At 39.4% G+C, this 14,105-nt stretch overlaps 1 protein-coding gene across 1 annotated transcript in view; it reads left to right on the forward strand.

Moving 5' to 3' along the window:
- The window catches only part of GLI3 (GLI family zinc finger 3), a 207,568-nt gene that overhangs the window by 137,982 nt on the left and 55,481 nt on the right, over positions 1-14,105 (forward strand). The window contains exons 6-7 of the mRNA XM_066190814.1: positions 2,777-2,923; positions 10,607-10,808. Of these exons, the coding sequence (XP_066046911.1) occupies positions 2,777-2,923; positions 10,607-10,808 (349 nt within the window). The remainder of the gene's footprint in view (positions 1-2,776; positions 2,924-10,606; positions 10,809-14,105) is intronic.

The raw sequence follows: 14,105 nt of genomic DNA on the forward strand, positions 1-14,105 counted from the left end.
CTCTCGTCAGGTTTTTAGCAAATACATGTTACTTCACACTTCCTGTGGGCTCACACCTCATCTTTGATCAGTTACCACAGCCCTGGTGTTGCACAGCATCCAATGAAAATACAGTAACTTGATTGAGACATTGAAGATAATCAAACAGCATGCTGTTGAAAAGCTGCAAGTTTATTCCCTGGAATCCATAGTCTGTTGTATGATCAGTCAGGTATAGAATGAAATGCCTTTTTCAGGTGTGGATTCCTGGGGTCAAAGCATCTGAATCATGGCCTGAGCACTTCCAGAATGCAAATGAAACACTCTTGTGGTTTAAAGGGGTACATGCATGTAATGTACTAATAACATAAGGGACACCATGGCTTAAGTGGTATAGCATTTGAACTATGAAAACTTGGAAGTTGTTACTGCTCTTCTGAAAGCCATAGCGAGATTTCTCTTGCTACCCTGATTGCTTTAGGACAGTAACATAATTAGATCAGTGTACTGTTGGGCTTAGTCTTTTGACTCACAGATGTGGGAATGGCCAGGTGCCAGAACAATCTGGAATATAACTCTTGTAAGTTCTCCTTAGCCAGCAGATTTGGTGGGTCAGGTGTGGCTGAAGACTTCTCCAAGGATTTGGAGCAGGGGTAAGGATGGAATTGTAGATGTGTGTAGAGGTGAGTGCTCAAATGAAGCTCAGCTGTTCCTATGGTGCAGAAGCAAATGGCTCTGCTTACAGAAAAACAGGAACAAAGCTGGAGCTACCCTGGAATAAACAGGAAAAAATTCGGGGCTGCAGGTCTTCCCATTTACCCTTTATTTACCCTTCATGCAATACATCATTTAGTAGGCTAATTTTTTATGTTTGAGGGAGGTAGTAAGGAATAATCTTCTAGGAGCACCAGAGCGTTTCTTGGCATATGGAACATTTAGCAATGAAATGTGTTCATTATGTTTTCTGCAGCAATTAATTTTTAAGTTTGCAGCCAATGTTATTGTTAGTTAACCCAGACACTTATGTCAGAAAGCTCAGGAAGTATTTTCAGTCTGTCTGGAAATATACCCTGGTTGCCTACTACTGTAAAACTTCAAAATCAGTGATTCACTGTAAGTTACCCATCTTTTAAAATTTGGTCTGAAGAATTTCTTTACCATTTCACAGAAAGTAGACAGATTGTATTTAATTGTGAAATCAAATTGTAATTTGGAAAAAATACCAGCAACTTTAATTTATCTCAGTTAATTTTTTTATGCCATTTCTATTCCTGTTTGATGTACTTCTATTTTTCACAACCCTTTCTTATATGTTATATTTAACATTTGAACATCAAAAGCACATTCTTTCATTTTATTTGGTAGTAATAAAGGCAGATTATACACTTCAGCAATCTGTTGTTGAATAAACTTTTCTCAAAATTCCAATGTCTTATGTTCAAAAGAACACTAAAAGTGTAAATCTTGATTCTTTGTTTCTAAGGTTTCTTTGTTTCATTTTGTTTCTAAGGTTTGTATTTAGGATCTGATTTTCTAATGAAAATATAAATTATCTTTTTAGTAGCTCTGTGTAGGTAACAATATTCCAGCCTAAAATTTTGTTTTCATTCAAGATTCAACTGCTGAGATTAAAGAAAAATGCATTAAGTGAAATGAAAGAATATAAAAATAATCTGGTGTACCAGCTTGGGGTAGAGCCCATTAACCTAAAGAACCCTAAGTGTCTTAGGCAAGCTTGCATACCATCTTGTGGTGGCCAAAGTGTAAACCGTTTCACAAATGGGACAGGGAGAGACCAGAGGCAAGGGCTGTTCACATCAGGTTTCATGGCAGGTCAGGGTCAGGATCAAGGAGACAGAGCTCAGCTTATTTTATGAGTATGTCTTACACAAGTACGTGAAATGACCCTCTACCTTCAGTAGCATCTGAAGCCTGCTGAAAGGAGATGAGCTTAAAGTGATGTCAGTTTCTGTATTTGTCCAGGGTTTCCCATTAGTTGAAGGCCTGCTTGAAAATTGGAGGGGAACAGGAATCTCTCATGTCATTTTTTTACATGAAAGAACAGCTAATACAAGTTATTGTCAGAGGACTGCATCATGATAACCCCACTGATGTGATGTAGAGTCCATTCAGTCTGTGGTTTTGACTCTGCAAACAGGCTTGTGTGTGTCAAGTATATTTATGTATGAACTTTGAACGATGGGATGGTCACGTTTATTGACTTCAGTCTGTCCACCTAAAAAACTGACCCTGTTTTGTTCATGGACAGCTATTATTTGTCCTGGAATCATGCTTTACGCCTGTTTGCTCCTAAGCATAGACACAGAGATATGGTGAGGGAGAATCTTCTAGTTCCTTAAGTAGAGACTCCAGAAATCTGAGTGCTTATGGAAGTTCAGCCACACTGTTACCTTAGAGACAGATTCCTTTGGGCCAGGGATGAGGTAAATGTGAATAAAATGCTAGGAAAGTTCTCCTGCTTTTTTATGTGACTAAATAAATCATACTGGTTTCCATTGCTGTCAGCCTGTCGCTTTTTGAGTCACTCAATAATAAATACAAAAATATGAGATCATCAAGCTCATTAATATTTTATGTCGTGCTGGTTTTTTGAATGGTATTTTTAGAGTACCATTGGTTGAAATATATTGACCAGTGGTGGCATATTGCAAACATTGCATTACATTAAAAAACAAATGAGCTGTTTTAATAGCCTGAGAAACGGACAATGTGATAAAACTTTCATTCTTGTTTATCTTACGCCATTAACAGTACTTTTATGTTGTTTTTTTTTTAGCTCCACACACTGGCGTCAGTCCAGCTGAATATTATCATCAGATGGCTCTGTTGGCAGGCCAGCGCAGCCCGTATGCAGACATCATTCCTTCAGCTGCCACTGCAGGAGCTGGGGCTCTTCATATGGAGTATCTTCATGCCATGGATAGTGAGTGATATTTTCTAGAAACATAGATGGTCCTGCAAAGGGAACTGCATGGGTTGTTCGTGGTCTGACCCAAAAGGCCTCTGTGCTGATAGAGTAGTAGGAGTCGACATAAGGCTCCTCATGAGGCTGGAGGGCCAGAGAATTGATTGCCAAATGCACAAGGGTTATGTCAAGCCTAAAAGTAAACTTTAAAAGAAAGTAGGGAGAGGAGCAGAACTACGCCTGAAAACAGGTTATAAATTTTATTTCTAGCAGGGCTTGAGTGCTTTTGAAAATGTCCTTTTCTATTTGCAATCAGTAGCTCACTTTCAGTTAGGCTGAGTATTTCCCTGATGAGCTCTCTGTTAACAGAAAGTTTACATCTTTCTGTTAGGAGAGCATGCCCTGCACCTTTCAGAGAGTGCTAGTTGCACTTAGAAGTTGTGTATCATAGACCAATAGACCAGAGACCACTTGTAAAGTGAAGCAATTTGCTGAATTCTCAAGGATCCCAACACAGTTTTCCATAATATTTCCATAATATCAAGAGTCTTCTTTATCCACTCAGCATCTTTCAGTCCTTCAGTCTGTCTCTGTTTCTCTGTTGAAGGAGGGAAAGAGAGGACCCCATTGCAAACTGCTTGCTACTGTTTCTTTTGATCAACCAGAAGGGATTATGGAGAGCTTTCCCCTCAGGTCATAGATGCTTACATGCTTTTCAGGATGTAATCGGTTCCTTCTGATGAGGGCAGTAAAATATGGTGGCAAGAAAAGGTGGTGATGTTGGCTTTTGCTTGGTAGTACAGACCAATACAATAGGTGTTAGACAGCCTTGTTTTCCTGTAGTATTTTTGTGTGCATGCAATTCCTTCTTCCAGCTGTTGGCTGCACACCATGGTTGGTGATCTCAAGGAGCGTGGGTGTTGGGAGGTTTAGCTCTGGAACACATGGAAATATAAGAATATATATAGCTAGTCCTTCAGAACATGTGCCTTGGAGTGTGAAGTATTTGACTGACCCATAATTTCTTCAAGAATTAGGCAAGATAGATAGTCATGAAACTGCAGGAAAGCTTTTTTCATTCTGTTTCCTTGCTAATTAAGGATTTTTAAAATTCATTTTCTCTTAGTAGTCTCACTGCACCAGTAGCATGCATAAAGAATTTACAGTAACATACCTTGAGCACCCTGCAGAAACACAATAAACTCACACAAGTAGTCTGGACTTAAACCAGATGTGCAGACTTCAGTACTTGAAAGCTTAAGAATATTATACTTCCTGATGGGGATTTTGAGAGGAATAGGGAGAGATGAGGCACACTGCTAAAGCACTGGATGCCTGTTAATAATGCCTTGCAGAGTGGAAACACTGTTACATGTGGTTTAGGTAATGTAAATTTTCTGCTGTGTTCCTGCTGCAAGGACAAATCCCCAGCTTGCATGAATGGACATGGCTTCTTTGAAAAGGATCATGGAATCCTAGAATAGTGTGGGTTGGAAGGGAACTTTAAAGGTCATCTAGTCAAACTTCACTTGCAGTGAGCAGGGATATTTTAAATTTTCAAGGGTTTTTGTTCCTATTGTGAGAGAGTTTCTGAATGCATGTAGGTTAGCAGTACCAAACCACATTCTTGGATGCAGATTTGATCTAATTGGTTTATTCAGCCTTTAGAAAGGTAAATACCCATATATATGCCAGAAAACTTCAGAAAAACAGAAGACATTGCAGTACTCATACAAGTAATGGCATTTGCAGAAGGATCTTCATGTGTTAGTAGAGATTGTGTATGCTGTAATTTACATAGAATTACATCTTTTGTGCATCCCTAGAAGGTTATTGCTTCTTACTTAATAGGAAACATTTTGGCCTTTGCCCATAATTTCAGCCCATTCACAACAGGTACTAAACACCATCTTTAATAAGGATATTTGTGTTTACCAGCTTTAGCTAGGATACATTTGAAATGCACACTTTAATGTGTTTTGTGTTTGTTTTTGAAAATTAAGATCACACATTTGAGATTAATTATACCAGAAACTTTTCAATTAGGCATTTTTTCAGAGTTAGAGACAAAAACTGCACTAATATGCAAATGGGTTATTTTTAAATAGTAAATAGAGAATTAAAATAAGAGTGAATCTTACTAAGGTCCCTCAACTCACCGTCCGTATTTGATGAGAATGTGTTTAGTCAGGCAATAGCTGCTTTTATCTAAATGGAGTATGAAGTTACCCTTTTACTTTGTAAAAACTAATTAAAACTATCTTAACTTGCATGAGCATACAGTAAATTAATTGTCATTAAGTAGGAATCTGAATGTCCTATCATTCATCATGCTAAAGAAAACTCCTTTCTTCTTTGTCAGATTTTTAGATTAGAAACAAGAACAAAACAATTAGCAGGAAGCTGATACTAAGACTTCTAAAAAATCCCCAATAAGAATGCCCATGTATGCGTTTAATAACAAAGTACAGTGATCAATGCGAAGCAATACCATTTGTTTGGATCCTTCTCAAGGATTTGAATGGTGATCTTAAAAGTAGTCTTTTGCCTTTGCCCAGTCTTGTCAAAGGAAACAGAACACACATGAGTAGTTTCCCTCATTATCTGCTATCAAATTCTGAGCAAGCTGACTCAACTGACTGAAAGGTTGCTGCTCATTTTTCCCACACAACAACCGAACAGATACAAGCAAGACATTGTTCTTTTTTTGTGAAACAAGTCTGTCTCCTAATTGTGTGCTTATACAGCATCTAGCACAAAAATTTAGAATCTCTATCCCCTCCTGTAGTGCAAATAATCATTCTAACACCAGCGTGGCAATGAGTTCCAAAGTGTATGACATACAGTATGTGCAGTTTGGGGTCTTCTGTTTTGCTCTGTGGTGCTGAAAAACCGATTTCAGATGGGGATTATGAGAGTGGGAGAATTGTTAATCAGAGGTTGAATCTTGCCCAAAGAACAGTAGACTTCTTGAAGTTCTGAACTTTGCTGTCCATGAGCTGTCTAATACATTGCACAAGAATAAAGCCAAGATTATGTGTGCTTAATTGTAATTCTTCATCCTGTCCTGAGTGGCATGAAAACTGGACCAAAATTTTCTCTGCTGCTATAAAGTTTTTCTACAGTTTTGGTGGCCAGAGACCCTGAGCAAGCCTTGTCATCTTCTTGCTTCTTCTCAAAAAGTCAGATTTGTTACCTTTAGGTGTAGAATCAAGGTAGGAGTGGAGTAGATGTGGAAGTTCTTGACAGCACCACAGTAGCAGCAACTGAAATTGCTTGTTGTGGCTGTAAAGATACTGAATGCCAAAACCGTCTGTAAACACTATAAGAGTTTTAAAAATCACTGTCTTTTGGGTTGATAGGCGCATATTTCAGTTGGGGAATATGTTCTACTCTCTTAAATGAGATTCAGTGGAACACAAGTATTTTTCCTGAGGTTTCAAGATTCCAAATTATTAATATTCTCACTCTTAACTTTTGTCTGTCCTCACTCAGAACAGAACGTTTCTCTTTTTCAAAGGTATTTGGTATTGACCCAATCCTTCTGGCATTAGAGGCTCTGATAGTAACCCAGCTGACCTAAAGAGTTTGGGCAGCTGTGGTGCATTGACCTTGGCTGGATTCCAGATGCCCACCAAACTGCTCTGTCACTCCCTCTTCTCAGCTGGATGTGGGAGAGAAAAATAGGTGGAAAACAATATGTAGGTTGAGATAAGGCAGTTTACTCAGGTGAAAGTGAAAGATTGCATGTGCAGAAGGAAAGAGAAAACAAAAATTTTTATTCTTTACTTCCCACCAGCAAGCAATGTCCATCCACTTCCTGGGAAGCAGGGCTCCAGCACACAGAGGGATTGCTCCAGAAGGCAGACATTGTAAATAACGAATGCTCCCTCACTGCCTCCTTTTCTTAACCTTTATGTCTGAGCTGACATCATATGGTGTGGAATATTCCTTTAGTCGGTTTGGGTCAGCAGGCCTGGTTGTGTCCCTTCCCAGGATCTTGCCCATTTCCAGCCTGCTGATGGGGGGGAATGTTGGAAGACAGTGCTGTGCCAGCACTGCTCAGCAGCAGCAGCTGAAACTCCTTTCCAGCTGCCAGTGCAAAGCACAATACTGTGGGGGCTGCAGTGGGAATAAATGAGTGCTATCTCAGCCAGACCCAAACTCCAACCCAAAGAGTTAAGCCAGAGTGAGAAGCTTTGGATTGGGTTTGGTTTCTGTTTGTCAAGCGCAGCTGGAGAGTGAAGGTGGGGTATCAAAGCCATTCCTTCTTCTCTCATACTGATGACAGACTTATCATTTTGAAAACTAAGACAAAATTTATTATAAACTTTCATAAAGTGAAAACAAAGTTTTTACACATCTGTAAACAGAATGCAGAAGGAAAAGAAAAAAAGAAAGAAAAAAGGTTTGACTTTAAACCCACCCCCACAAATGTCCCATGTTCACAGCCTTCAATAAAAACTAGTGCCTGAGACATGTTCAAAGAAGTTTGATTTAAAGGAAGAGAATAAAAAAGGTTTGATGAAGTTTGATTTAAAGGGATGAAATAAATGATACATGTCTGAAGATTGCCTTATAAATGATTAAGCAATGCAAAAACTTCAACTCAGAAATGAAATTCATGGGCAAATTTGCTGAATGGCATATTCCATTTCTGAAGTTTATGATGGAGATAGATATCTGTTATTTTAAAATTGATCTCCACCTCAAAATAAGATCTTTTCTTCTGACACCTGCTGGATTTTTTGTTGGCACATTCAAGTCTGTACTGTCTACTACTGACTTTTTATTTCTATAATGTCTACTACAAAAGGGTGACATTTCTAAGCAAATCTTCACCGTCAGCTTCCATTTGCATGCTTTGCCAAAGCTGATTTTTTTTATCAGCACTTCGACAGAGGTAAATGGATTTTTAGTGAATCAGTGCTCCTTCATTTTCTGACTTTAAGGCATTATTGAGTAAGGAATGTAATACTTCGGTGGGAGAGCACTGTGAGCAGATGAACATCGCAAATGGATAAATAAATATTGAAGTATTTGTTTTTAAAATAAATGCTGGGCAAGGCTGGAAAGTTGGGTTTAGTATTCAGAGGCACTGACAAATTGTGACGTATTCCTTTTCATAGTAGCATACAAACTAAAACTCATGTTATGCAAAATGTCCTGTAATGTTAAGCAAATGTCCTGTAACAAATGGCCAGCTCATACTTAAGACTTCTTAGGCATGTGAGACCTAATTAAACCACAAAGATATGACAAAACAGTAATTCCATTCCATTGCATTTTCAGTTTTAAAAGTCATGGGCCCCTTGAATTGAATCCCCATCTCCTGTGGTCAGACTCTGTAGAGCTCTTGCCTGGCTGAAGCAGAAATGTTCCCTTTTTGCATGATACTGCAAAATCTCCCTTAGCTGGAGGGCACTGCTGAATTCCCAGACCTAGGTGGGGCCTGAAACAGGTGCAGGTTCCTCCTGTCCTGGAGGAGCAGAGGAAACCAGAGACTACTGTATGTGTGGCTCAAGCCCTGACTCTGCCTCTGTCAGCTGTAAGGAGTGTCTTTCCCCATCCCTGGCCACAGATTTCTGGCATCCAGAGTGGACACAGGGATGCCCTGGCAGCAGCCGGTAGGCAAGGTGAAGGTGTAACAAGCAGTGGACAAACATGCAAGAGCCATAGCATGACTTAGGCAAGGGGTAAAGGAGACAGGTCCAGAAAGGGCAAGGAGAGGAGGAGGAGGGAAGTCTTTGCATTTTTTGAGAATGTGCATGATAAAGCACTTGAATTGTATCCTCATCTGGGGTAAATTACATTACAAGCACTAACTTCAGGGGCATTGTTTTAATTCATTCCAGCTGAACAGTCAGCAGAGAAGAGTTGTGGATGAAAGATGCAAGTGCAAATTACTTCTATTTTTGTTTTACCATGACATGTATGTTGTATTTACTTGTTAGACGTATTGCAGTTTCTTAAAGCTGTTGATCATTGTTGTTTTTTTATTTTAGCTCAAGCGTAAGACCTCTGCCTTTGAAAGACATGAAGCACAGCACTAATAAAATATTAGACACAGTACAATAGAAAGCTCCCAAAATGGAGATAAAACAGATTACATAAAATAGCATGTGGTAGGTTTTACAAATAAATAAATGGCTATACCTAAGTTTTACATGTTGGATGAAGAACTTGCATATTCATTGCAAGACTGGGGCTCTATGGACTAAGGTTTATTCTGGAGACAAAGCAGGAAGGAGCAAAACTCTGTGTTACCCAGATGCCAGAGAAGGGTTAAAAATGGAGGTCTGATCTCACAGTCACAACAGCAATAAAATGGCAGCCCTTGATACCAAACTAAAATCTTGGCTAGCACGCGCAGAAAGAAGGGAAACCCACTCAGGTATTTTAGAAAGCATACGAATAGATTCTAATCTAGCTCTGATCTTGAGATGAGTTTAATTAGAGTCATTTGGGCTCTTCTCCTGGTTATTGTTAGACATGTAAACTTAAATACCCAGCAAAAAAATTATTCTGGACACAAAGATATTAGGAAAGGCCGACCTATACTGGATGCTTGTGGCCAACTGTGAATTTTTAGCAAGTTACAGAGAATGTCAGACACTCTAGGAGAAGTAGCTGTAAAGTAGGCATCAAGCCCAAGACCTGCATGACCCTGGCTGTCAGGATCATTAGGATTCAGTCCTTTACTACAGGTTAAAGGGATTAAAAAGGTAGAAGCAGCAGTACTGTTAAAGGAAATTGTTCCGTACACAGTGGGGAAGGTAATTCTCTCCTTGCTCTCAACCAAGATAGAAAATAATTAAATAAAGGTAATAAATTTAAGGTGATATATCTTCTGTCAGGACTGCAGAGTTGGGATGACATGGTAAAATAGATCAGAACAGGTAGAGATTTTCAGAACAGGTAGAGATTTTCAGAACAGGACATAAAATTTAGAAACAAAACATGTATTTATTTAAGTGGTATCTGTATATTTGCCTTCACTTTGCTGCTTTGAAAAGTCTAATCTCCAATTTTAAAGAAATTTAGCAGTTGTAAGCCCCTGTACACTCCAACAAAAGAATATCATGGGATTTTGGAAAAATTCAAATAAAGCCTACTAGAATGGTTCTCATTTTAATGCTCTGAATGTCAATCCAAATTCTGTTGATAGAGCTGGCCCTTTTGGTGTTTGTTTCAGTCCTGATTTTTTGTTTTGCATCAAATGTCCCCCTGGCAGAATTACAGTCAACAAAGGTGCTCTTCTTTTCAAGGCTGCCTCTTCATTTCTCTACTGTATTTGATGTGTAGGTTTGGCTGTATGTATTAAAGTGTTGTGGGTTTGGGCTTGCTGGTATCCCACATCTGAACCACTGTCTCATTGCTCATGGTTGAATTTATGATGTGAGTGTCTAAGAAGCCATCAGATTCATAAATCACCAGAAATGAGAGGGATAACTCGTGAAAGTCTTTTCCTTTTGTTTAGCCATTTATCATTTTGCTTGCACATTAATAAACAGAGCTCCCCTGAGGTAAGCCATAGGAAGAAAGATTTTTCTTCCTAATTTTCCTCAATCGTAGCTAGTAGATCACAAATGAGGAGAGTGGGCTTGTCACAGTGTGCTGGTGTCTCCCTTTACCCATCACTGATAACAAATAAATCTGATGAGGTACCCTGGTGGATAATTATTTGTGTTTACATAACAGGCGCCAGGTTTCCGAGTCCAAGGTTGTCAGCTAGGCCAAGCCGAAAGCGCACATTGTCCATATCCCCCCTGTCTGATCACAGCTTTGACCTTCAGACCATGATACGGACATCTCCAAATTCCTTGGTCACAATTCTCAATAATTCTCGTAGCAGTTCGTCAGCCAGTGGTTCTTATGGCCACTTATCTGCAAGTGCAATAAGGTAAGAATTTTATTTTCTACCTGAATTGTATATTCTCATTTATGTGTGTCACACACACAAACGTGAATGTATACTCACATCTTTAAGTAACCTGTGGGGGTTTTTTTCTGCATATGTGCATTTTGCAGTTTCTATAATGTATGTTGAGCAGAGCTTAATTTGAAGTATAGAATATTTTTTTCTTGCTCAGAAAGGTAACCACAAGGAACTTTTTGCCTGTTATTATCCACCGCAGGTAATATTTTGTCTGACCAGAAGGAACAGTGTGTTTGTGTGTCCAGGAAACGGTTTTCAGAGAAGAAACCCTAGGATAGGTTTGTGGCTTAAATCTAAGTCACTTCTGGCCATAGATATCATGGACAGTGAAATGTTCCTACATTACAATCATCAGAAAGTAAAGAAGCAAAGTATGGTACTATTCAATTCAAATGTTTGGTTTTAACTTTTGGGTATTTGTCTCCAATTTTTTTTTTTTTTTTTTTTTTTTGTTTCATGTGTTGAGAGGTTTGACATTCTCCATGGGGTTTTTTTTTGTTTGTTTGTTTTTTTGTTTGGTTTGTTTTTTGTTTTTTGGTTTTTGGGTTTTTTTGGTGCAAAGGAAGTTCTGTCATCAGAAATGCTGGGATTTTCACTTGGCTGCTTCACTTGTGTGTGCTAGGAAACAGTCAGAAATGGTTGTTCTGGAGGCAGAAGAGCGGAGTAGTAAATGAAGAGATGGACAGAAGTTGTACAGAAAAGGGAGTCAAATAAGGCAGAAAGGAGAGGAAACTAAGGAAACTAAAGGAATAATGTGAAAAGAGGGAGTGGATGGAAGAAAATTAGAAGGTGCAGCAGCAAAAATGGAGATGCAACTGCAGAACATTTTTGTCTTTGTGGCATGGCTATATGTTAACTGATAAAAGCTCCTATTCTAAAAATGTAATCCCCCACCTCTCCAAAGTGTCAGAAAATGCTGGGCTTGCATTTATAACCCTCAAAGAGTGCTTCTGGGGCCTGGTTTAACAGCAGCTTGCACTTTCAATTTGCAGTGAGGCAAAGGAGCAGGTCCCTACAGCAGTTTCTTGAGATGGGGCACCCATTTTATGCAAGGCTCAAAACTACTACCAAGGTCATGGGTTTGACCACCCGTATGGGCTGTTCACTTAAAAAGTCAGATTTGATGAGCTTCATGGGTCCCATCCAACTCAGAATATTCTGTGAAATCTGTGAAGTGCCTCTCTGGCAAAAATGACACATTTATAGCTTTGAAAACAGGCTATGGGAGTTTTCACTCCTGGAGAAGATGGGCATGCAACTGGTGTGTTAGAAACAATGAGCCTGACAAACTTGAGAGTGACAGCACTGTAGATACTGGTATTAGTGTAACTGCTGTGTTTCCCTTTTTAAGCACTTTTAAATAGTCATCGTTCATAGTTCTGGTGTACCTGAGTAGCTGTGTGGTGTTTCACAGGTACAGCGTCATACCTCTGCAATACAACTTCACAGTCAATGGAACCATGGTCCCAATTATGAAGCTCCTTAATGAGGAATGTGATTTATGTCAATGGCTAGCGGCAGTTGAACCACATCTGTCAGATACATGTAACTGTGTGGAGGTGTGCTGTCTCCACTGTCATTAAGACGGGATGGCACTTAATAACTAAACTCCTTACCCATAGCTTGTAACTTTGGTAAAGCAAATAGTGCATGCAAGTTGGCGTAGTCTCTGCAGTGGAGTAAGTCTTCTCTCCTTTTACTCTTCCAAAGCAAAGCTGGAGTCATATGAATAGCTTTGTTGAAGACAGTTGTGGAACTCAAGGGAGTTGTGGGCAAAGACTGAGTAAGGATGCTAGGGAGTCTTCAAAGTGAGTCTTGTGTACTGGTGTCACTGAAGAAAGCAGTGCTTGTGTGACTGAACCTGTGGTTGACGAAAGCTTTCAGCCCTTCCTGGTCATGCTTCCCAGGAATGCATAATACAAAATTTCACATGATTTTGAAGTAAGATTTTTTTTTTTCATTTTGATAAGAATATGTCTATTCAGCATGCAAAGTTGGAAATTTACACCTCCCTTCTTCTCAGCTGAGAGGAAGGAAAGGGAGAGCTCTTCTTCCTGCTTTGCAGCACACCTCTGTTGGTTCCCTGTAACTTCTCCCATGTAAACCTGTTTGTATAAACCAAAATAAACAGTGATGTAAGGTATTAAACCCAAACCACATTTCATTGCCTTAATAAATTCCAAGGCTAAATGCCAACAGGACTGTCAGTAAAACCAAATTTATTATTCACTCTCTTGCAAATAACGCATTCAGCACAAGAGTTGTTGTATTGAATAAAACCGTAGGTTCATCCCATTTAATATCCTGTCAGCAACCGTGATCAAAGTCTAGAAAAAAAATACTTCCTGATGTAAAATCCCAGCTTCTGGAAACTTGCAGGTTAATGTTTTTGGAGTTGCTGCAAGAAAATGGTACAATTCAGCAAGCCACTAGATGGAATTGCAAGACAGGAAGGATTTCTGTTTTCGATAGTATCAGTAGCATTAACTATACTTACATTACACAATCCTTCTACTTCTTGATATTATTTCCTATCTTTTTTAACTTAGTCCAAATGGTTTACACTTGGCAGCATTTTTCATGGTAAATACCTACCTAATGCTGAATATTTAAAAAAAAATCAGCAAGGTAATTAATTTATCCAAATGAAGTTAGGGACGAAGAGATTTTTCTGGACAAACTAGAAGAACTATTGCTTAGCTTTTTACTGGGAAGCTGAACTTAGCCAGGAATGTTGCCTAGATGATGCAGGTGTGATCCTGTTCTTGAGAAATTGTCCTATTCAGCCAAATGATAAGCCCTTAGGCGGTTTCTGTTACCACGCGTTAAATAATTCAAGCACTCACCATGTTCCAGTCCAGGGCCCACAGAGAGGAAGGAGGACCTTTCCCTGCAGCTGCAGCTCTGGTACCTCCTTGGGAAGCCTGTGGAGGCTCAGCTGTCTGTCCAGCCATAACAGTTTTGTGAAACAGAAAGCAGTCTTCAGAGGAGGCAGGAGTCAGCCCACAAACTGTACAAGCTAAGCAAGTTGGCACGAAATGCCTTTCTATAACACAACATTGACTTGCAGCAGAAGAGAGAAAAGGCTGCAAAATAAAGCACGCAGAAGCCAGTCATTCAGAGAATGAAGGTACTGCCCCCTTGTGATTGTGCTCTGATACCATATTTTTAACTTCAGGGTTTCACAGCATTTGTAGGGTCTCTATCTTCTTCAGTGCACAGCCTGAACGTACTGAACATCCTCTGTGGATCAGTGAGAGC

The sequence above is a fragment of the Chamaea fasciata genome, unplaced genomic scaffold (genome assembly GCF_029207755.1).
Source record: "Chamaea fasciata isolate MVZ Bird 193981 ecotype frontalis unplaced genomic scaffold, bChaFas1.0.hap1 SCAF_1, whole genome shotgun sequence".
In the NCBI taxonomy this organism is placed as follows: domain Eukaryota; kingdom Metazoa; phylum Chordata; class Aves; order Passeriformes; family Sylviidae; genus Chamaea; species Chamaea fasciata.